The following is a 26,247-nucleotide window of genomic DNA, read 5'->3' on the forward strand; positions in this document are numbered from 1 at the left end:
TTTATAGTATTATAAGTTAATAATATATATATATATATATATATATATATATATATATATATATGTATAAGAGCAAGTCAGTCTTACCGTTAGTAGGCCTCATTCACGAAGTCGGTCTATAAGGGGGGTATAAGGTTGTTGTCTATAAAATGGCAGCTTAATGGGTGTCCACTCTCACCCACCGCTTCCTTGACTGGTGGAGGGTCGTTAGCCGAACGGGTAGGACAAGGACTATAATTCTCATTATAAGTATAATGATAAATATGTAAAGTAACTAAACCTTTTATAAATTCCCAATCTTAGTTACTTTAGGAAAATGTGAATTTTGTGCTAACCCATGAAATTACACTTTGTATCTTACCAAGTCGTTGGTGGAGCGTGTGTGGGTAAATGACACACTAACATGGACTAGTAAGAGTGGAAAAGGGTGACTTAATGTTTATTATAGATCGGTGGAGCGTGTGTGGGTAACCGACACATCGATTAGGTGATAAAATTAAGGGTACCAAGTTAATTTTCATGGTTATTCACACCTTGTTTATGATCCTCGGCATCACAGTCACAAACTTGAGAGGGCACAATCGAGATTTAAACATGTCATTGAAAAGTTCAATGAATCTCAAAAGATCTAGGAGTTTCAAATCCAATTAAAACCTAATTCCTATTTCGTTTTTCATGGTGGAAATTGGTGAATCGTCATTCGCCTACCTTCAAATATTTTATAGGTTGGATTACAGCATCCCTCTTCCAAGTTATAAAATATTGTGTTGGGTCCTAGCCTTAATATTTCATATTGGGTGTTATATTAAGGACTTAAATCAACTAACTTGAATATCTCCCATTTTAGATGTCTGGTTCAGACAACTATGATCATCCCAAATCCCTTAGAACAAGCTTTCTTAATGAAGATGATGTCCTGTGGTTGGATCATGGAAATCATACTTCAATTCCTCCACCTCCTCTAATTATTCTCCCTAACCCACAAGTTCTTGAATAGTTCAAGGTCACTCAAGCCCTATTGGCAAGCAAAGACTATGTGTGCTCACATCTTGGAGATGAAGTCACATATTGACAAGCCGAGAGAGTTGGGTGTCAAAGTCTTGAGGAAGTTGGTTGTAGACTAGGTTCTTCAATCACTTTCTAAGTCACATAGTGAGTTCCTTTAGGACTACTATATGACAGACCATGACATGTCCCTTAATGATCTTACCTATTTGCTTGATGCTGCTGAATCAGCAATGATTTGGAGCACTGGTAAAGCAAATTGATTGGAAGATCGACTTCCCAAACTTCCATGGACATTGACAATGGTAACATTGGAAATCCAGAAAAACTTTCTCTTCCCAATGGAAAGGGATCGTCCATAGTCAACTTGGTTGACCAAATGGTAAAGAGAAAGGCTAAGTCTGAGATAGTCCCGTGTACCATTCCCAAAGAGTCTGTTTCTTTGCCAAAAGAAGGGGCATTGGTTGCGAAGCTGTCCTATTTATCTGAAAAATCATAAGGATGGTAAAGTCAAAAAGTTTGACTCTCCTTCAGGTAAGTTCACTATCGAACTCTATTAAGTTCCCATTTGGAGATTCATATTACATGATGTAACTAGGTCACATGTTGATGTTTTAAGAATCAAAGAAAAGAGGAAGCTTAAAGGAAGAATATGTTGATTTTGATCGCGAAGATGGATTTCGATCGCATGGTTTGGTGATTAGAATTTTGAGCTGTTGCTTAAGAGTTATGATATGTTGCTTAGGAATAGATAATAACAAGTTTTCCATATGCATTTGCATTGTAAGGATAATTTTTTCCGCAAGTTTTAAATATAAAAGAAAAATTTTAATTTTATTTATTTTAAATTTCCTTACAATGACATTTGTGAAAAATTGTTGTTTATATGATTCCATTGATAGCAACATTGGAAAATGGATTTGATTCTTTCGTTTGTGGTAGTGTCATAATTTACCAAAATTAGGAAAGATTCTCATCACCCAAGTTTCAGTTGGATAGAAACTTGGAATCATGCAACTTGTATTGTATGATGAATGAGAATTTTTATCTTTGGGAAATTAAGACTAATTCCTTGATCACATGTATATGTGAGTCAAGTGGAGGATTAAGGGATCAGGTACACTTGAGTGTGCGTTGGTCAGGTCCACCACAAAGAACGATAAGGCTATTCGTCATGATTTACTAAAAAGTTTAGTAAATATGGTTATACTTACAAGTTTAAGTATAATTCTGAAACATTGGAAAAGCTTCAATGTATGGCAGAACGAATGAGAAGAATCAAAATAGGCAGAAAGATAAAAGTTTCTCAAATATGAAAAGATGGAAGAGTACTTTAGTATCATGTTTTATGATCATCTTAATGATTATGAAACCATATCACAATTAATCCTCTAAGGACATCTTAGTGCATTCTTATGGCTAAGAAGAGGAGTCATGAATTGTTGAAATGGTTAAATCAAGAAGATGAGTCATACTTCGTTCCAAAAACAATTCTTAGAGTCATACTCCAAGATTGTAACTTGAGTGACATATCTTAAAGAAGGTTTATAACACTTGTTCAATGTAGAGTAAAATGTTTTGTCCTCTTGTACATTTCAAATTGGTAAGTTGTGATGTTTTGGATAAAACAAAGACCAACTAAGGCCAATTATGTGAAGTGTTTGTCTTGATAAGAATCCGCACTATCTCTTGAATATTTGTTTGTCAAGGAATGGTTCTTGGCAAGAGAGTCTTATATGTCAAGAGGACAGTGGGAGTCTAAAAGATCCTGAAAGAGTTTTAAGAACTAATCAAGAATAAAACATGTTGTTTATCACTAGCACACGACTTGAGGTTTATAGCCTATCGTGTTGACATATTCTTGTTTCTGTGCCCATTCCAGTTAAAGTTGACTATGCATCTGAGTTCTACAAGTTCTCAATTGTTTGGATAACAACCTGGAAGTAATGGTAGGCTTTGTGCTGCCAAGTGGCAAGAAGTTGAGATTGCACAAGTTCAGTCCATATGAGTTTGGATTTGTCATTAACCTTGTCTTGTGATTATGGTTTTGACAAATTCACATGGATAGGAATACATACACCATAAAATCTAAGTGTCATAAGGTTTCTCTCCGATTCTTGAAAATGATGGTGAGGAAACGCTTTCACTAAGTAGATTTTAAGTAGATAGCAATTGTGATATTTGCATTCTCAAAGTCGTTAGTGGAGCGTATGTTGTTAACTAGCACACTAACATGGACTTGTGAGAAATAGCAAAGGTCTAAACAATTGAACTATCATTACGACATCCCTTTTCATAGTTCTAAAAATTGTTTAGACACACATGTGAGTTATATAAAAAAAGGTGTATGATTTTGATAAAGTCTTATCAAAGCATCTCGTATCAGAAATCTGAACTTTGGTAAGAAAGTCAATAAAGTATTGATTTCTAGAAGTCCAGCTGATTTCTGGATACATGTCAAAGCTACTGGGAGCATAATTGTTATGCTAGTAATTATTATGCTAGTGGAAGCATAATCAATTATGATAAGTGTTGCAAGTTAGCAATGTTAATTATAGAAAACAAAACTTTCAATTAGGAAAAGTTGTTTTGCTATAATTAAGGGAGAGGAAATTATACTTCATTTCAATTCTAAAAGCTTAGATTGAGATTTTAATCATCTTTAGTCAAGGATATATATATATATATATATATATATATATATATATATGTGTGTGTGTGTGTGTGTGTGTGAAATTTATGTTGGAATGGTTCAACATAAGGAAATTCTATATATATTGCGTTCTCAAAATTCGATTATGATTACGACATCCCTCTTCATAGTCGAATTATGAAAACATGGCAAATAAAAAATATTGTAGCAAAAGACTGGTCTAGGATCATGTCTTTATGTGAGACATCATGAATCGTATCCCATATGCTTCGGGTATAGGATCGATTACATGTGCTATAATAATTTATCATTTCTAAATTTTCCAAATGTGTAGGGCATTAAGAAGGGAAAAGGTCTAGAATTGGATATGACTGAAATGATTAAGCAATTGTCGAGGACAATCTGAGTTTACCAAAGATTGGTTGCTCAGGGACAGTTGGAAGTATGATGTAAATTTTTGGAAAGGACCATATTGACATATTCTGAAAAGAGGCAACTCTTGTTCAGAAGTGATAGTCAAAATGGGAATATGGAAATGGTTCCATAGGAGGAAGTTATTCATTAAATCTGTATAAGATTAGAAAAACTTAATGCAAGAAGGATGTTCAAAGCAATGTACTTTGAATTTGAGACTTCGCTTCCATGGAATTGATCTCCATTTGAGTAATTTGTAATGTCTGTTGCCAAGTCTTTGTGACTTTGTGCATAGTTATTACAAGAGGATCAATGCATATAAGTTGAGAATCTAACAGATTTTGGTAAATGGCAGGAATTTAGAATTCTTACATTTACGATAAGGATTTGGGATTGTGAAATGAGAATCATTGGAATTATGTTCAATTGATCTATTCCACAAAGTAAGGATCATACACAAACATAGTGTGCATACTTGGTGTATGGCATAGCTATTGTTTGGACAAACATAGTGTGCATTCTTGGAGCATGGCATGACTATTGTTTCATATTCAAGTATAAATTTGATTATACAAAACATTATACAATGAATAATCAATAATCAATATGGTGTTTAAATAAAAGGTGTTTTATTTACTCTCAAAGGTGCTTGGGGCCATATAGGATTAGTATTATTCTTGTGTTTCACTTTGCATGTTTTGACTTCCCGAATAACTAAGTTATTCAAATTCTCCACAGTCAGTCATATGTTGGAAGTAGATATGAATCAAGATTGTCATGAAGTTCGCTTGTATATGTCTAAGGTGTTGGACATAGCAAGAGTTGCTACAACATTCATGAGTGCTCCTGGAATGAGATTCGAGTATTGGATTAAACCCACGCTCATTTGAATCACTTCATGGATTTTATCACGAGTGATCATGAGATGATAATATCTTATATTCTTCAAACCTAGAGATATGATTTGTTGACTATGAGTTGGTTATACCTTGATTGTACGAAAACGCATCAGTACCTTGATGTTATAAAACGTGCCTTTGTGTATGATTCAACAAGTGATTAGTACAAGCATATGAGTCGAAGTTTATCCATTCCTTTTACCCTTGGAGGGATAAAAGCGATATATGTGGGCCCCTCGATGATTTAGCAATGACACCCCTAAGTGCTTGGCCAAGCTTGGACTGATTTGATTTGTTCAATTAGTCAGTCATCATAAATCGGAAATCGGGAAACAACAAATGGACAGAGAGAATGATTATAATCCATGTCTCAGTCCATATGATATCTAGAATGGAGGAATATATGATCCCTTATCTAATGGACACGTCATTTGACTAGGTCAGAGTTCGGCAGCGACTTTAAGAGCTATGATTGCTAGTCGGGATCTTGGAGTCATACTTGAATAATAGTTTTAGACTTATCCAAGTGGGAGACTGTTGAATGAGATGTCTAAGCCCATAACTATTATTGGTATGTATTCGACCCGAGATTAGCATGGTCCATTTGGGTTACACTTCACCGGAACAATTTGTATGGATAGTCTTTTGAGAATAGTATGTCTATGGTTTATTAATATATTATGAGTTGTAATATATTAATATGAAATCATATTATTTAATTAGTATTGATCAAGAATTAATTTGGAATTAATTTGGTGATCAAAAAAGACTAATTAAATATGGACTCTTATATATATATATATATATATATATATATATATATATATATATATATATATATATATGGAGTGGGCCAAGTTCATTTAGGTTAGGCTAAGCTTGCATGGATAGTCCATGGAGTTTTTAACCCATGGATCCGATGGAAATGAAAGGTCATGGGTATTAGGGTTTACATGAATGTAACCATAATCCTCCATACTATATAAAGAGGTCCTTGGCACTTGAAATTGGCACTAGTGTGTGAGTACAAAGGGTGGGCCAATTAATAGTGTGATTACTATTCTCTCAAGTTTTCCAAGGTGTTTTTGGTGATTTGTGATTCCACTTGAGGCTTCCACACTATTGGGGCTAAGCTCTTAAAGTTCAAGACTTCAAGCTTCATCAAAAGGTATGTCATTTAACTAGGCTTTTGTAGTATAGTTGCTTCATATTGTGCTAGTTAGGATTAAAACCTCGGAATATTAAATATTTGCATGTATAATAGAGAAAACATAGATCCAAGGTTTATAGGGTTGCATGTACACCATAGGAGTGTTAGAATGCTCAAAACCGATCACAATTTCCCTCTCTCTAGCTCTCGCAATCATATCCTCCAGTGTCTTGCAACTGGATCGATTCACAAAATGACGGATATCACACCCCAAAACCAAGAACGGCGGAAACGTTCTGGGGTGGAGGACGTCATGTAAAGTATCACAACAGTGTAAAGTAGTAAACAAGCAACAACATCATCCATTGCATTAATAGTAGAATTTTAATACATGTGTGTTCTTTCATAGTATACGACATGATAATAAGAAATCAAAATAAAAGACGAGTCTTGACCGCTCCGTCTTCTCAAAACCTGGTCATCGTACCTGGCTACTGGTGACCTGAGAATACAAGTTATTTTGAAAGCGAGTATCAGCTTTAAAGCTGGTGAGATCATAAGTATTTTAGTGTCATTGATTTGTAAAACTGTAAAGAAAAGACTTGCAATTGTTTTATGAAAACTCGGTGTAAGTATGAAAACCCTAGAAAATCCCATATTTCCTATTAGTATAAAAGCAGTCTTCTATCAAGACCCGACTGTTTTGAAGGTTTGCACCTCTGCAAAAATGAAGGTTTTTCCCCTAGTATAACTATTATTATCTAAATATAGCTATACATAAACGTGTATGTGATAAAATCACAAAGTAACTGAAATGGGGAAAATAATATTTTACCTCAACAGTGACACTGCTGACTATAAAGTGAATAAAACATAGACTCCAGGTGGTATCGAATGAACAATACGCCTCGAAAAGCCTAAATGAATGAAGTGTAGACTCCATGTGGTATCAAATGAACAATACGCCTCGAAAAGCCTAAATGAATGAAGTGTAGACTCCAAGTGGTATCGAATGAACAATACGCCTCGAAAAGCCTAAATGAATGAAGTGTAGACTCCAGGTGGTATCGAATGAACAATACGCCTCGAAAAGCCTAAATGAATGAAGTGTAGACTCCAGGTGGTATCGAATGAACAATACGCCTCGAAAAGCCTAAATGAATGAAGTGTAGACTCCAGGTGGTATCGAATGAACGATACGCCTCGAAAAGCCTAAATGAATGAAGTGTAGACTCCAGGTGGTATCGAATGAACGATACGCCTCGAAAAGTCTAAATGAATGAAAAGCAGACTCCAGATGTAGGATGGTTAGTCCCGTGGGGAGTAGTGTATGTACTAGTGCATCTTTATATAGTATACAATAGTGTCCCTAAATATAGTATGTAATAGTGTCTCTTCCTATAGTATGTAATATATTCGTATAGACTCATGAATGAACTGACTCTTGTGTGATTCCTTACACTAGGAATAGAAATTAGTATCTCCTAACTATACCCATTATAGTTACTAGTAATATATGTATATGAATAAATGGAAGTATGCCTTTGCTACCCAAAGGTACTGAACTGACTGATAGAACTTTTATGTCTATATATGTATACATAATATATAACTAATATTTAGATGACCTTCGGACAAATAACAGGATACCCTAAGTCCACAACCAAACAAGGAACAGGAAATGAGGCGGGTTAGCAGTCCTAAGTCCTTTAAACATTACTTATATAACTATACATATAGAGGCATGCAATTGATAATATAAAAATTTAAAAGAAGTTTTGTAAAACATTTGAAAAGTTTAATAATAAGAATTGATGACTTGATGTCAATTTATAAAATGATTTAAAAGCAGTTTGTTTGATATAAACAGTTTAAAGTATAAGAAATCCCTTATTTGGAACATAGTTTGAAGTACATGAAAACCTTTGCTTGAAACATAGTCATAACAGAATTTGAAAGGAAAGATGTAGTTTAGAAACAAGTTTGATAAAGAGTTTAACGTGTAAAAGCATTCGAGAAATCATTTTGAAGTAGTATGCTTGGTAAAACAGCTAGAAGTGTAGTAAATCCATAGTTTGATAGTTAATAATCACATGTGATTGATATAATAACTATCCTGATTCAACTTGTATTCCCCCCCATAAAAGCATTTAGAAACATTTAAAAGGTTAATTAAGGGGTATGAACTCACCTGTTGTGAGTGGTTTGGATGGAAGTGCCGGGTAGGATGCTAGGTGTCAAGTGAGGACTTGAACACACACAAGGATCCTATGTAACATGTAGTGATACATAAATGTATCTAGTTAGTCATTTAACAACTAATTAATCAAGTAAAGACATCCTAATACATGGAAACACTTTGCTTCAAGTGCTAGGAGTGCTAAAGGGTTGCATCTAAGGAGAGTATGGCCTCACATTGGAGTTTACTTCTCATTTGGTAACCCTACATGTGTTTATGGTTTTTGGTCATTTCCCCCATGAGTTTACGACCGTAAACTCATGGTAAATTGGACGATTGTGTGATTTAAGGTCTTATACCCCTCGAGGAAGTGTTCTAGGTTTGAATCAAAGGCTTAGGAAGGGACTAGGGCTCAAAATGGCTCATCTTTGGAGTTTACAGTCCTTGGACCACTCCCTTGGAGTTTACGGTCGTAAACTCATGTGTTTACGGTCGTAAACCCATGAGTTTACGGCCGTAAACTCATGGTCACTCCTACCATTTCGTGTTTTGGGGTTTCTAGCTCATGCATGCAAGGTTCTAGTCCAATATCCAAGCCCTAGGAGGTGTTAGTGGCACTTAAACACCACTTGATTGTGTTTACGGTTCAAGGATATCCCTTGACCGTAAACACATGTGTTCTTGGGGATTTTTGATGTTTTCCAATGGATTAACAAGTAGACTAAGCAAATAACTAGCTAGGAGGAGTATACTTACTTATATGAAGCTTGTAAGAGTGTTTAAGGGCCAAGAACACTAGTGTGTGTTCTTGGTGTTTTGAAGAACACTTGAAGATCTAGGAAAAGAGGAGATTTCCATGGATGAAATCGTGTATAAACACTAGATAAAGTGTTGTATCAATAAATCAAAGGAAGAAACACTTACATTTTTGGAGGATTTGAAGAAATGTGTTATGATACTTGAGAGAGAAAAGGGAGTGTTCTTGAGCTTGAAGGTGGAAAAAGTGATAAAAATGACTAAGTGTCATATTTATACTCCTTGGGGTTTACGGCCGTAAACACCATGTTTGGGCCGTAAACTCCAAACTCTTGGAGTTTTGGGACTTTATTGATGCACAATAAACCCTAGGGTATCCTCTCTCCAGTTATCTCCTGAAGCACTAAGCTTTAAAACACTCAAACGGACTTTAAACCGGCTAAAATTTAGCAGAAAGTATTTGACTCCTATTTGAAGTGCTTGACAGTAGAGTTTGTACGAATGGAAATTTCGGGTTGTCACAATTACGGATCCTCTGCTTCCAGTAGTACGGGCCCTTACTATCTTCCAGATCTATCCGTACTTTCCTCAAGGATCGCTTTGAATCCTCCAAGTCACTCCTTGACCACACATACCATCCTCAACAAGATAAGGCTCCCAACACTAAATCTCTTCCTAAGTTTTCCTAGGGCAATCACCACATTACTCTCCACCATCAGCTACAGAAGGAACTCTCCTAAACCTCCTCTATCTAGCTCACGAATACAATTACATATCGCCGTCGAATGAAAGGTCTCACACTACAACGGTTGGACTCAGACAAGAGCTGCGCAATAGAGTTAAACCTAACCTTCTAAAATTATTTAGTTTCAGCAATATGTAACCCAGTATATTCGCTTACTAGTTATTTGAAGCTACTGGAAACTTCTAAAAAGCAAAAAGGAAGCAACATTCGAGCATTGAGTAATCGGAACAAGTATAACCTAAACATACCATCCTATCACTGACTGATCAATACTAGCATGCAAGTCTACAAGCTCATACAATAGGCATATAAAGGCATCTCTCCTACCATTCTATCATGCAAAATCTTGAGCAGATCCTTAACCCGAACTAGCATACGATGCACAGATTCACAATTCAAAGCGGCAGCTAACGGCGGCAGAAACGAAAAGAAGAGAAGAAATGATGGTGACAGCGGATGTGCTCACGGTGGCCACTCGATCTCGCCGGAAGGAAAGGCAAACGCAAGAAATGGAGATGGAAGCAGAAATGCAACAGTGGGAGGAAAGTGGTATGTCTTCAACCGATAATAGAGGCGGCTCCACCACGGGTTCGCTTCTCCGACAGTAGGATGGTCGCGGTGGTGGCTTCGGTGGTTGGCGACCTTAACAGCGGTGGTGGTGCGGCGTCGGAACTTGTAAAAGTGAAGGTGTCGGCCGGAGGTAGAGGGAGATATAAGGTGGGTGGCAGTTGATGTATAGTATTAGGGTTAGGGTTACTGGGAGGGTGACGAATTTAAATATCCCGTCTATAATCAACTTTTGGCCATAATTACATTTACAACACCTCCCCCCTCAATTTCCTTCAACTTAGTGTTGGGTTTTATGTACTCTAACATCCCTATGGTGCACATACAACCCTGATGCTTTGGATTTAAGTTTTCTCTAGTTATACATGCAGCGAAAAATATTATCCAAAGCATGAAACCTATAACTAGCATACAACTTGATACTTGAAACATAAAAAAACTAGTTAGAAGAATACCTCTTAGTTGTAGCATGTAGAATTTGGCTTTTCAAGAGCTTAGCACCTCAAGTGTGATGCTTTCACAAAACACCAAGAGCAAGAGGAGGACAAAAGAGAGAGAGAGAGGCTATTAACCACCAAAACGGCTAGCATCTTCTTGGAATGCGCAAGTGCCTATTTTAGGGTTTTAGGGGTTACACTTATAGTGTAATATTCCAAGAATTTCAACTTGTAAACCCTAATCCACTTCCTTGGGCCTTTAATCCAATAATCCATATGATAAGCCCTTTGGACTAAATCTTCATGGACTCCACAAAGATTTAGTCCACATAATCAACATGGATCATTAGCCCAAACTATACGTATCACTGATTTACTTAATCAGTCTCCGTTAATTTAATTAGTCTCTTTTGATCACTAAATTAATTCCAAATTAATTCTTGATCAATACTAATTAAATAATATGATTTCTCAACTAATATATTATACTTATAATATATTAATAAATCAAAAATACCCTATTTCTCAAATATTCATCCTATCAAATTACTTTGGTGAATGCAACCCAAAATGGATCATGCCACTCTCGGGTCAAGGACATACCAATTATATTTATGGGCTTAGACACCTAATCCAACACTTAGGTCCATAATTTACCCAAACAACCCTCCGCTTTGAGAATCTTTTGCAAAACTAATCCGGAAATACCCTTTTAATCCCAAAATTACACTTATCCCCCCCAAAATCTAACTTATGACATATTCAGCCCTTCCTTCTCTAAACATTACAATTTAAGTCCCCGTTTTACTCTTTAGCCCTTGCTTCCCAAACTTTATTACAATAAAGACCCTAATTTCTAGGAATTATGTCATTTAGCTCCTTATGACACACACAGATAACTTATTAAAGATTTAGGGGCACTATTCGTTTATTAATTTTTATCCATTTATTTATTTAATAAACGGGATGTTACAAAGGCTCTGATACCAACTTGTAACGTCCCAAAAATTAAGACTAAAAATTTTCGTTTTTAAATTAAATAAACTATTATCCAAAACATCATCATAAATATCATGGTGAATCAAAGTGTATCAATAACATCCCAATACATCAGATTAATATAAAATGCAGAACGAGATGATGTGTGCCCTAGGGGTGTTCAAAACCGGATATCCGAAAATTTCATATAATAGATATTGATATTCGAATCCGTATCCGAAATTTCGGATATCCGAATTTTCGGATACGGATTCGGATATCCGCAAATGTCATCACTTCAAAAAATATATTTCTAATAGCACTAGATTATAAAAATAAATATTTTTCAATTGTGTTATACCTACAAAGCAAATCTTTTCTGCATTTATTCAACATACAGACCATAAACCAAACTATTTTTTTTATTCGACTTTATTCAACGTACAGACCATAAACCAAACTATTTTTTTATTCGACTAATTAACAACATAATTTATGTTACTGCTTATGGAATATCGAGTTCATCAATACAAAGAAGTCACCAACATGGAAATATATCATTCTTTTATTTTAATTTAAATATACATGTTAGCCTGTGTTTCCCAACAAGTTTAATTTTTCTTTTTTCTTTTTGCTTCTATTTAATAAATAAGTTATATTTACATGTAAAGTTAATAAACTATATTTATGTTCCAAAATCTCTTCGTTTTTTCATTTTGAGTTAAAAATAATTAAAAAAAATTAATGGAAAATTATATATTTCGGATATCGAATATCCGAAATATCCGAAAATTCCTAAAAAGACTATCTGAATTCGAAATACCGGATATCCGAAATTTCATCTTTGTCGAAATTAGGGCCTTTGTTTGACCGATTTAGGTCTTACCGATCTATGTGTGCTTGTTTTGTTTATTTAGGGTTTCAGGGTATAAAGATTTAGTTTATCACCTTCATGGCTTTATCTCTTACTTCCTATGTGGTCGAGAGCTACAATGTATGTTTTTCTTCTGGCTTAACCATTTCCCACGTTAAATTTACATGATTGACTTCTTTCAACATTTATTATGTGGTTTATGTTGGTTCATTCTCCTATTACCTTCATATTGCTGTTTGTCGATCTAAATATTCAAAAAAATTCATCTCTGCATAGTCGCACCCTTGCTCTGACTTCTTCACCATTAACCGATGTCAAGTCGTCCATGGCCACCCTTTTCCTAAACCCGAATCTGCCCGCCTCTTCTGCCTTCAACCACTTCTTTTATCCAGCTTCAAATTGTGTATTTGAAAGATATAGTAATTGGCCTTTTCTGGTTTTTCTTTTACAATGTTTTTTAGAAATCGTTTGATTTGATGTGATTTTTTCTGGATTTTTTGTTTGATATCTTACATGTTTTTTGCATGTTAATGAAATTGCAGGGAGCTTGCTATGTTTTTCTGGCACTGCCTTTTAATAAGAACTGGAAATTTGTTGTCATGATATGTATCTTTTATTTTTAAAGGTATTTGGGAGGGTTTGTAGATGGTTTTCCTTGTATGTTATGTGCAATGGTTAAAAGAGATGGAAAAGAACAGATACAAATTATTTGCATTTCTAATGTTACAGTAAGATCCAAAGGTTGGTGAAATGTCCTGATTTCTGGTAAGTGCTCCCCCATTCCATAGTTAACCGTTATCAAGTTCACAACTTACAATAGCTTATCTTTGGTTGACTATTCTTACCATTTGAATAAGCTTCATTAGGTTTAGTACAACTTTTGCTTTAGAAGAACCGAAAACTCCACCTGTCAAGGTTAAATATACTAAGATCCTCATTAATGGATAATTTGTGGATGCATCTTCAGGTAAGCTCTTCAATAGATTGTTTCATGAAACTCCATGTATCCTTTTGTTATTTTTTATAACTCAACTTTTCTTAATCAAACTATCTATCACTTGGTGTGTTATATTATCTTTTGGTAATTATATGGAGGATTAAAAAAGGAGAGTAAAGTTAGACGTCATTTCTCTATCATTGGGTTTAGCAAACATCTTTGTGTATAATATATGATGGTCAACAGATTCAAAAATAAGGGATGCTTTAGCTTCCTATTATCTTCTGGGATTATTCACGTTGCTATCAACTTTCTGGCCTACCTAGGATCCGTGTTAGTACTTGCTATTTATGAATGGTGATTGTTGTTTGTACAGGTTGTCCCTTGGTGAAACTGTTTTAAGATGTAGATTTTGGATATATTGATGATGCTCGTGGAAAAAATGATATTACTTTGGAAAGGTACAAAATCTTATTTCTTTTCTTGCTTTAAGTTGGTTTTATTATAGGATTACTATTTATTTTGGGAATTTTTAGATTTCAAGGGTATAATTGTCTAAAATGAAAATTGAAAAGTACTAGGCATTTTTTAGGTTGATAAATTCGATAATGGTAGCATATTTCAAAATTTTTCTTTTTATTGATAAAGATAAGTAATAAAATATGGAATTTGAGTAGATCTGATGTTAGAAGTTTGGGAAATATAAAGATCAAATTTTGGTTTAAAATGGAAATATCAATTTACTTTGTTATAAGTAGGCTTAGAACCAAAATTTGTGAATTTAAATCGAAAATTTGTATCTTTGATTGTTTCGCATTCTATATTCCATGTTTTATATCATTGGGGATACGATTGTTTGTGTTTTATGTCATTTTGACTTTCACATTAAAGCCAAATCATCAACATTGGTCTGTAGTCACTGATTTAGCCAAGTTATAACAGTAAACATTATATCTTTTAATCTTTTTAGCGTAAGTTGAAACTTCATTACCATTGAAACACTTCTCTGGTGAATATCAATGATAGATGCTGAGCAACAATTATTGGTCTAATAAAAAAGGTAATGGAATTAAGTATAGAGAAGGGTTGGATGAAAAAAAATGGTAATGTACTTTGAATAAAATTACCAATAGAAAGCTCTTAAAGAAATTACAACTTTTTTTTCATGAAAATGTCAACACATTTTCTATATTTATTAGCCCCCTTTTCAAATTATAATGTCCTAATAGATAAAAAAAACAAAACAACGATATTACAATTGGTAGATTTTTCGAAGTATAATATTTTAATAAGAAAACGTTGACAACATAGTGCTATATTAGAAAGAAATCAAAGTTGCATGATATGACAAAACAAAAGTGTAATAGGAGAAATGAAAGTAGAATGGTATAATAGTCAAATAAAAAAAGTATGATGCCATTTTTTTGTTATCTTGGAATGGAAGACAGGTAGTATTACCATCTTCTGCTCTTATGTTATCTGATGTACTGTTATTCGCCTGACACTGAAATTTAAGTATTAGAAGCCCTTACAAATTTAAAATGGTATGTATGTATGCATTATAATAACAAGTTTTTTTTTGGATTTCTTAGGGATATTTCAAGTAGGAAAGGATTTGGAAACCAAAAATACGAGAGTTGAGTATTTGACAGTTGCATAGATACAAGAGTTGGTGTCGCTTGTTCTCTCTTTTTTAGTTGCAAATTGCAGTATCTATGTATTTCTTTAAATTTGAGTTTAAATGTTAGATGATACGAGTCAGATTCATTTTCCATTGACATTTAAATATTTCTTTTTAATACTTTTTAAGTGTGCAATAGAAAATGTAGTTCAAACTGAAATCTACTCTAATAAACGAAGGGTTTTTGCCACATGTCACATTCTCATTCAATTTGTCAAATGTCATTTTTTGGTTATTTTGAATTATCTTTTTTCCACATGTCATTTTATGAGTTTTTTTATTTTATTAAATTCCACATAATATTTTAATGTAATAATTATAATAAATGTAGTAAAAATAGATATCAATTTCATTAATGGACTTACCTTTTAATTTCAAAATTCTCGTATTAAAGCTTATTAATTTCTTTTGTTTATTTATTTAAATTATTTGTTTAAATTTAAAATATAAAAAAACATTTCAATTTTAATAATTCATTATTTTTCTTATTTTTTTATTTATAAATTTAAAGTTCTCAAATATTTAGACGTTTATATCTAACCTTTTTTTTAAAAATTAACTCATGTAATACATAGGTCTCATAACTAGTTCATTAAATATAGCTAATTTAAAGATGACTAATCAAAACTTATACGGCTCATATTAAAAATAATAATTTTGAAAATATCCAATAATAATTTAAAAGATCATAACGATGTTTAATTGTCATAATGTTTCATAGTAGAGTATCTTTTAATAAAGTTAATCTAAGAATGTAATTTTTTTTAGATTTGACTAAAAAGATTTTATTTTTTTCTTATAATTTTCTTTATTTTAGAATATTAGTTATCAATAAGAATATCAGTTAAAACAAAGCTATGAAAAATCCATATAAAGCTTAGGCTTTTAAATTAGTCAACATTGTACTATCTTTTATCGTTAGTTGTATATATTTCAATTAGTAGTCCCTATCGTATTAGAGTTAAACCATAAATAAATTATTCATTAGTAATATCTATTAGATTATCTACATTAATCTTAAACATCTATATTAATATAAAGTAAACTTATAATAGCTTTAAGATCAAACATTATCAAATAATAAAAAATCTACATTTTCCTACTATAACTTTAAGTATAATTTATTTAATAGTAATAAATATCTGATTATAATTATGAGATACATCTTCATCGAAATAAAATAATATTCGATGCATTGCGTGTTCTTTTTGAAAAAGTTCTTCCATGTGTGGTTGAAGATTTTGAAATGAGATTCATTATATTCCGGTTGTTTGGGACGGGCCGACTTTAGATTTTATGAGGTTTGCTTTGAGCTCTTACAAGGAAAACAAGCTCTAAGTCATGATGGTGATTTTCTAATATGCATTGTTAGATGTTGAAGTAAAGGATGTTTAAGGATTTTGGTTGGTAAGAATGGAATGGAATGGATATATATATATATATATATATATATATATATATATATATATATATATATATATATATATATATATATATATATATATATATATATATATATTCAAATACTTATTGTTTTATTTTCCATTTGATGTTGTAATTAGAACATTAAGATTAATAGGTTGGTTTTCATGTGGATGAAGTGGTACAAGTGAAAAGATTGTGCGTTGATAAAAGAAGTTTAATTAATTGGTTGATTAAAGTAATGTTATAAAACGTATATTTTTTTTTTTTTGGTATTTTTGAACATTCATATTTAAATGCTTGGTTTTCATGTGCAGAAAGCTACACAAATGAAAGGATTGAAGGATGACACAATTTGTATCGTCGCTGATGATCTCCTACCAGAAAAGATTAACACGCCCTTGTCGCCTCCAAAGATGATTAGAAAGGAAGTCCTGAAGTCCATATTTAGGAAAAGGAATACACAACTCTCCACTTATCTCAAATCAATGATCTGCATTCAATTCCATTTCATGCTATTAAAGTTGGTCTAAACGCAATAACTAGCAATGTACTTTCCTTGTAACATAACATTTTTTTTAAAAGAAACTTATCGTTGAAAGTAACTATTCGCATACGGTGCTTTGTGCGGATACATCACTAGTATATATATATATATATATATATATATATATATATATAGAAACTTATTAAACAAAACATACGTTTATTCCATTTAGTACATAGTTACAAAGAGAAACTAAGAGAAGAACAAATTATATGAATGATATTTCCTCCAAGACCATCTTCAATCCTTTTCAACCTCAAGCCCCCAAGTTTGTGTAATGTAATGTCTTTTTTTGTAAAAGAACATACAAGCCCCAAGTTTGTGTAATGTAATGTCTCTTTTTGTAAAAGAACATACAAGTTCTCTGAAACTTTTATAGAGCTGAGGAGTCTTGGTGCACGTGGTCGCACTCTTACTTGCATTAGTCCTTTAAATCTTTGTCATAAAAACAAAAATAATGGAAAATCTCACCCACAAAAAAATTTGTTCTCTCATCTTTTTTATTTCAAAATCATTTTATAGAAATGGGAGTAATATAAGTTATTACCCCATGTCCACACATATTCTAATATTTTATTATGCTTTATTATTTGGTTATATAGATATTTAAATATTTTTTCCTTTTCTCTTAAGTAGAAAAAAATATTTTTATTCACACCCCATATCCACTAAGCCCCATCCTTGCAACGAGCCAACAACAAACATCATTCACTTCTTCTGGTATCGTATAGTGACCAAGCCTATATTAAAAACAAAATTAACAGCACATGACACTCTCAGTCATAGGTTACTTTTGAGAAATTATGTCCTTGAAGTCTATAAGAAGGATTAATTACCCATTGTATGTACGAAATGTCATGTTTTGAAATCCAGTCGTCCGTAAAGTTTGTGCAGATTTCTCCCCATGTTTGTAATCAACCATATCATCAACTGAAACATGGAAAATTTTCTTTAATCAAGATAGTTTTTTAATCATTTTAAATTTAAGATTATATTTTTTGGTTGAAAGTCTTATATTTTTCATAAAAAGTAAAAGTATATTTTATTCATTTACATTATGTTAGTCATTTATTTTACTTTGTGGATTAAAAATGTATAATATAAAGAAATATTATTCGGTACGGTTGATAGACATTTATTCTTCAGATTCCTAATTAGGATCGAGTGAATATTGAAAGGACCAATATAAGTTCTATATGTTTTAAAAACTAAATGTACACAACATGAAAGTTGTTATCGTAAAATTGATATATCTTTAGTAAGGACCACTATAAGTCCTATATGTTTTAAAAACTAAATGTACACAACATGAAAGTTGTTATTGTAAAATTGATATATCTTTAGTGGTTAAGTTTGTTTTCTAAAAGTTAAAACTAAAATAAACTAAATTCAACATTGATATTAATTAGCATCTTGCTTCAATAATGGTTCTTCTTTGGTTTCCCAAGACACCAACACGATTGAATAACTCAAACTGTAATTTAAGCAATTCAAAAGGAATTGGAGTACTTATCACATCTTAAGATTTTTCTTTTTCCAAATGCTCTCAATATGTCGCTAAGTTTGTCGATATTCCATGGAAAATATCAAAAAAGCATCGAGGAATGAGCAAAAGATATTGGGTCGTCAAGAATCTCTCACTTAATTGCCAGTAATTTATTGATGGCTAATATTAGTAATGGACTCTTTCATCATTAAACTTGTCATTGATGTATGTAGTGTCGCTAGTGTGTGTAAATGTGACCTAGTTCATGTGTCAAATGTGTTATACCTTTACAAAAATGTTACGACCCTTACCGTATAAATTTGAACACTTTGCTTCATGTTTGGTTGTCCTAGGCTTGGAGACATGGCTTGATATAAGATGTATCACTAAGTCAAATTTTGTTTGGATTAATTAATCATCTCATTTAATCAATTAACCTGTGACCTAACTACATTTATGCTGATCATTTCATTATGTTCACACATAAGGCCATAAACCAATTAAAGATTGATTAGTTCATATTGACTCAAATAATTATTCCCAGCCTCCCTCTATCCAGTATATCCTAGACTCCTCATACCTTATACATAGATTTTTTTGTCTTCATTTATCTTTGAATATATATATATATATATATATATATATATATATATATATATATATATATATATATATATATATATATATATATATATATCATGCATGTTTCCCCTTATATATTTATTCAAATTTTATTTTAAATGTGAGATATAAATTTTATTTTTACATTTGAAAAGTAACTTATGTCATGGAGCATGTCATATTTTAAAACATTTGTTACTAAAATTACATATATTTATATAAAAGAATTTCATTATAAAACACCGGACATTCTAAACCTCTTCTGACATCGTGCATAAAAAATACTTTTTCAGACAATATGATAATCGAAACTTTAAATAAAAAAAATACAAATCACGTTTTGAAAGAAAACATATTTTACATCATTCTCAAATCTATTGCACCATATTTTTCATTTGTAATTCATCTCCAACCCATACCATTTTAACACGAATATATATATATATATATATATATATATATATATATATATATATATGTATATATATATATATATATATATATATTTCTTACACCTCACATATTTTAAAAGATCTTATGTTTATTGGTTTATTTTACAAATTCCACCCTTAACGTTTCATTATAATGAATTTTTAGGTAATATGATTAACCATATTTTATAAAAAATATATATTATTCATTTACAATTCTTTAATCATAATAGTAAAAACATTTTATTGTTGAATTCTAGTTAGACCTCACAACAACAAAATCATGTTGTCTAGGATTTTAACCTACAACATCAGGTTTGTAAAAAGTCAAATTTAACACACGTATAAAAAAAATTATTTCACGTACATTAATTAATAAAACAATATTTATATATTTTTGTGTTTGAATATTATATATATATATATATATATATATATTTAAAACAAAAGTACAACATCAACTTTATTTATTTATTATTATTATTAAATTTGTTTTTGAGAGAGAGAGATTTTGAGTAGAGCAACTTTAAATCATAAAAAAGATTTGGTGTTAATATTAATTGAACATAAAATATTGCATGTCCAAAACATTTGATGTTATTATAAAATAAATTATACTTTTATTCAATTTAGTCATACACTATAATTGACATAAAAAGTACATAATTTGAGTAATCATAATCAGTTTGAAAAATTAAACAAAAAAATGTTTTTAGAAAAACAAAATAACCACCAACTCCAGAATGGAGGATTCCAAATTGAGAAAAAAAATATTTTTCTAACAAAAAAATATATTTCGGACTGACATTTCGGATTCCAAACCAATATTCCGGATTTGAAAAAAAAACTATGGAATTTTTAGAAAAAAATAACCACCAAGTCCGGATGAAAAGTTCAAGAATTTCGAGAACTTGTTTTATTAAAATTTAACAAAAAGTTAAACAAACATAATAAATAGAAAATATATAGGATAATATTGTTTAAAATCAAACATTTGATTGAAAACGATATATTAAACATTTGAAAATAGACATTTTGGATATAAGTAGTTAGACTTCTTTGAAAAAAAAAATCCGTAGTTTGAAGAAAGTCCGAAATGGAACATGCGGTCGAAAGTTGTAACTTTTCAGAAAATAAAGAAAAAATATTTGTTCTCTTTAAAAAAACTTATTTATAATGGTTTGTTTATATAATTTCCCTAAAAACTATCTTAAAAGAATTTCAAAATATTTTACAATTTGACCATATAAAATAATTCGTTTTAAAATTTATACCGAGTAAAGTAATATATTTTTAAATAAAATTGTCATTATTAATGACTTCTTAATCTAAAATTTATTTTCAAAAACATACTCATATTATAAAGAAAAGCTAGTCGTAGTCTTAAAATTTTATCTTTATAAAACTATTTGGGTCAACTACCACATCTTTCCATGAAAACGGTCATGATTATAAATATTCATCAATCTTGATGTTTTAAATTAATAGTTTTTGAAAAGTACAAAACAAAACTTAGTAGAAAAATAAAAAAATCTAATAAAAAGAGAGGAATTAAGAGGTAATGTGTGAGATATATAATAAGGGACAAGGAAGAGAGATTTGTAGGGGGGATTGAGGTTTATTATTAGATAATGTAAGAAGTAGAAATCTTATTTCCAATTTTCCAGCGGATCATTACACACATGTACATAATTATGGTTGACCATAATATTGACTCGTTTAAACGGGTTAATCAACTAAGTGGATTGTTGGATCAATATTTGATCACATAAGTGAATCATATCATACCTGATCTATATCAACACCAAACTCATTGACATACGAAGCTTGATGAACCACATTGTGCCAATACAAGAAAAAACCAACTATATATTTCCCTTCAACCGGTTAGAAACATAAAAATATATGACATAAAAGGAAAATAATTAAGTTCTAGAGTAATAATCTTCTTATATTTCATACATGACAACTCAAAGTTGCCGGTACCCGGAATGATAAAGTATAAACAAAAACATGGTTACTCCTTTAAGAGAAATACATTGGATGCAATCAATAACCACATAATGAGTTATCAATTAACCATACATTACTTTTGGTGGGGAGAATTTCCCAACATACAAACTCGACTTTGTGAGAGACATGTGTTTACATATCCTTTGGACAATTGGTATAGACTCCCATTGGAATAAAATGTCAAAAACAATTTACTTTTCACATAACTAAGCTAGCCATGTGTTTATTGCAATTGAAATCATGTATATACTTAAGTTGTTACATTAATGCTATCATGCTTGAACAATCCCCCTCCAATGTCACCATGCTCGTACATGGAGGAGGTCAAGCTGGTAGTAGAGGACCAAATAGTACTTCAATGTTTCCTTATCGGAACGCAAACATGCATCACTAACATAATGCAAAGGTAAGCGGTAGGAATTGAAGTATTGAACCCATAGATCTTGCAAAACCTGAGCTCTGATACCATGTCAAGTCACCAACATCTAGAAGCTGAAGCTGGTAGATAAAGGGGCCCAACAATAATATCAAGCTTGAATAATCTCCAACTAGAACTAGTTTTATCTACTCAACTGCAAGACAAGTGAGTAGGTACAACTAAATAGTTTGAAAATTGAGGAATTCTAGACCAAGTAAAAATTAATAAAATTGTAGAATTCTGAATACTGACTATAAAAGAATGATTTTATAGTATATAAACACAAGTATATGGTAAAACGATTTGAGGCATCTCTCGATATAGTGCTTCTCGGATAAAGGAGTACACACGCAAGGGGCACACACAGACATTTCAAGCTTCATTTTAAACTCTATTGAAAGATGCAACTCACATAATTATATATGTTTATATGTAGGTATCATTAATGCAAAATTTTCCCCTAGCCTTTTCTTATGCATATAGATTCTCATCTTTGTGTTTCGCTAATATATTTGGTGTTTTGTTGAACTTAAGAAAGAATTGTTGTGATGGATCAATCTCAGTCTACATATATGATTGATAGGCAGTAATTAGATATTTTCAAGACCTGGAATCTATAGAGAAATATGTATCGGGGTACATTTATTTGTTCTGAACAAGTTATTTTAGCTTCTAAAGTCAAAACATTCTAGATTGCATTTTTTTTATATTAAACTTAATAACACACGCTTAATTTGATTGCATGTATTTTAATTAGTCACTCCTTGATAGTTGCATTTCTTAAGCTAGGCACACATATATTATTTTGAATTAGTAAGGTTCTATGTTTTTCCTCCAAAAGTTGAACTAGGTGCTTCTCATCCACTTATATGAAGTATTGTTGAATCCTTAGTTGAGCAAATATGTCTTCTAAACTTAATCATAGTTCACGAAGAAAAGTTGATTCCAATATATCAAAAAGCATGATAATTTTCTTGTCAAATTCAAATCAAGAACAAATAAGAGCAATTTAAATATTTCTCATATAAGATTGAATCCCAAAAGATAAAACCAATTTCTATATAGGAATCCTACAAAAAGGAGGCAATCTAAAATGTATATCGTTAATTTATAAGCAAATACCTTGTCCATGGCAGAGCAAAATAGGTAGTAATGATGCACGTCTTGCAGCCTCTTGTGATGCATGAACTCTGCTCCTTACGATCCTACAACAAGTTGTCTACTCAGTAAAGTGATATGTTTAATGATATATTAAGATGGTCAGATTAAAAGACAACCTGGAACATGGCAGCCAGCCACTGAGAGCCACTGCCACACTGAGGTTGATTGGGTATCGGTTTCCATTACCATATTGCCCAAGAACACGACATGTAGCAGAGTAGAGAGCCATAGCAGCTCCCATACTAAAGCCAGCAACACCTAGTTTAACTGCAAAAAGGTAAACCACGAGGTAAAAAGAGTCCAAAATGATATAAAAGCTGACAACTTTTATGAAGTTAAAAAAGTTATATTCCCTAGCCTCATATCAAGCATCTTCCTATAAAATTTCACAAAATGGCATATCCAACACTATAAGTGGCAATTTGGACCCTACATGACGTCCCCCCATTGGCCTCTATCTAGCACTTTTTATATATCCCCATATGAGTAAGTAACAAGGAAACATACTATCATCACGCTCGTTGGTCAGCATATTTGCAATATGTGTTGCCGAAGCATCTAATCCCTCCACATCATCAGTAGAATTCTCTGACATGTCTTCAACATTAAACCCTGATAATTCTTGACATGTTAGATAACCACAGAAATAGTACCAGTTACTTTTCTCTTTATTGTTACATAAAAGTGAATTAAAAGATGTAGAAACTTCTATTCATTTATTCAATCTTTTCTCCGCGTTCTAGTTTTTGGGTCACATCTTCCATTTCTTCTCATATCATATGACCCACAACCACATCTTTATTTTCTCTTATCCTTATAAAAAGAAACTTACATGCAGTAGACTCTGCTCCACCAAATAAAGCTATCGGGCGACTTGGGGCAGTTGGGCAGATCCACTTGATCTATATAGTAGTTTGATTAAAATGATTAAAGTACAAATCATACAATAACGTAGGTTGTTCACATTATAATTGTGTATGTCATGAAACCGAAATATACTCATCCTTACATTTGGAAGAGGCAAAGATTCCAAGAACTGGGACCAACTGTAAAACAAAATATAAATGAGAAAACAAATATAAATAACTATTGCGAAAAAAAGCGGAAAACACTCTTGGAAAACCTTTCAGAATCTTATACGAATCTAGATCAGGTGATAGATATAGTCGTGGATATAGTTTTTGGCCTTGGGAAGCACCTCTTTCCCATTTCCCAATATGTGAGACAATATTAATTGTATACAAAAACTTCCACTCTAATTCACACAAGGGCAAGTTGGTGATTTCTTAACCTAAAGATAAGGTCATGTAGTGATATTAATATTATAGGAAATGATGTCGTGCTTTGTACTACATCTTGTCCATGAGAATTGCACCAAATCCGTTATGGTGAAGACAACTGAAATTTGATAATCTTAACATCATGGTTAATAACTAAAATTACTTGTTTGTCCATTGTCATTGAACTTGTTATTGATTTTGGCCATAAAATTCTCCTAGTTTCTTATCTTCTGAATATATTTTGGACATTTGACTAATGGTTGATCACTTGTGTATAATCGAAAGAAGAAACTTACCCAGAATTACTTGGAAAATACCAAGCCTTATAATCCTAAAGCATCCATAGGTAAGTCATATATAGAAGAAAACATCACTGATAAATTAATATTATGAAGTCAAATCTTAATATCAAATGTCAAAATGGTCGAAATGAGTACAACCCACTTGCTATTCTGCAATTGATATCAAATTTGTCTTTTAAAAAATCATCACATTCAAAGCAAACATTCATTGTCATCACCTTGATCCCATTTCACCAATGCCATGTAACCAAACGATAGTTGCTTGGTGGGTTCCTTTGGGCCTGACCACATAAGTCCTTCCAAACTCAAATGTGTTCCTTCCGACATTCCTACTACCTGAAACAATGCATCAAGAACGCTTACAAATCCTTAAATCTTAGTCATATTATTTAACAAAGACGTTTTAATGTTCATGGTTCTTAGATAATGCATTTATGACCGGCTTGATGGGAAGAGACTAACCAGAACCTATGTTTGATCTGTTATAGCTCATTGTCTTAACTCTTAATTATTGCAGTATGTGAAATAATTCCCTAATTGCAACAACCAGTCAGAGCACCCAACAATGAATGAGTGAATAAGACTATAAGCTCTTGAGTATCTATTTATAACATTTTCAGAAGTTGATAAATTATCGTAAAAGGCTTACAACCCATGAATCTGAATCAGCTACTCTTAGCTACACCAGTTAGACCGACCTGAAGCTACCAGCCAAAGCTAATAAGATAAAGGTGCCACCAAAGAGAAAATGATAAAGTGTGCAACTTTAGTGGATCAAGGATATAACTTTAGTGGATCAAGGATATATTCTGACATATCAAAGAAAGACAATGGTAAAACGATCCGATAAAAGGATTGTCCCCCAAATTGAAGTGGACATACAAGAGAGAATAGATGCTTGTAGACAGTGGCAGAAGAAAGTGCTTAAACAATGACATCCTTAGAATATGTTTCCGCGTAGAAGAGGTGTGTACATCTAGAGAGAGAAGCATATTAGCATCCAAAGTGCAAATCTTAAAGAATACTTTTTCATATGGTAAGAAAGAAATGATCAAATATTCAATTGCATATACATATAAACAAAGCATTTAAAATTTTGAGGACGTGGACATTAATAAAACCATGAACAATAAGTTGCAAACTAAAGACTACTTGAATTTAAAAAAATTAAGGACGTGGAGATTGATAAAACCATGAACAAGAAGTTGCAAACTAGCGACTACTTGAACGGGGTGCTGCAAAATATCAACTAGCTAGAAATGTAACTGAACGCCCGACCCAATAGGGTGGG

General features: G+C 32.0%; 1 protein-coding gene across 3 annotated transcripts; it reads right to left on the reverse strand.

The window, feature by feature from the left end:
- Positions 1-17,386: 17,386 nt before the first annotated feature.
- Positions 17,387-25,566, reverse strand: LOC145114814 (uncharacterized). 3 transcript variants are annotated; one of them, XM_079050897.1, is made up of 9 exons: positions 25,419-25,452; positions 25,175-25,292; positions 24,384-24,420; positions 24,207-24,276; positions 23,882-23,986; positions 23,491-23,641; positions 23,336-23,418; positions 18,081-18,174; positions 17,387-17,984 (listed from the first exon to the last, which is right to left on the reverse strand). In XM_079050897.1, the coding sequence occupies exons 1-9, from the start codon at positions 25,447-25,449 to the stop codon at positions 17,897-17,899; spliced, it is 777 nt and encodes a 258-aa protein (XP_078907023.1). In that variant the 5' UTR covers positions 25,450-25,452; the 3' UTR covers positions 17,387-17,896. The 3 variants fall into 3 exon arrangements, with proteins under 3 accessions (XP_078907023.1, XP_078907021.1, XP_078907022.1); XM_079050895.1 differs by lacking the exons at positions 17,387-17,984; positions 18,081-18,174 and adding an exon at positions 21,807-22,359 and having other exon boundaries at positions 25,419-25,566; XM_079050896.1 differs by lacking the exons at positions 17,387-17,984; positions 18,081-18,174 and adding an exon at positions 21,807-22,367 and having other exon boundaries at positions 25,419-25,566.
- Positions 25,567-26,247: the final 681 nt, after the last annotated feature.

The sequence above is a fragment of the Lactuca virosa genome, chromosome 5 (assembly GCF_052849685.1).
Source record: "Lactuca virosa cultivar CGN04683 chromosome 5, Lactuca_virosa_CGN04683_v6, whole genome shotgun sequence".
Lineage (NCBI taxonomy): Eukaryota > Viridiplantae > Streptophyta > Magnoliopsida > Asterales > Asteraceae > Lactuca > Lactuca virosa.

Excerpts from the sequence above, each read along its gene's own strand:
- LOC145114814 (XM_079050897.1), bottom strand. The coding sequence starts at position 25,449 with ATGAGCTATAACAGATCAAACATAGGTTCTG. Across the intron at positions 23,987-24,206 it reads TGGAGCAGAGTCTACTGCAT|GGTTTAATGTTGAAGACATG; the intron begins GTAAGTTTCTTT and ends AAGAATTATCAG. Across the intron at positions 18,175-23,335 it reads TTTGCTCTGCCATGGACAAG|TTGATGATATGGTTGATTAC; the intron begins GTATTTGCTTAT and ends TCCATGTTTCAG.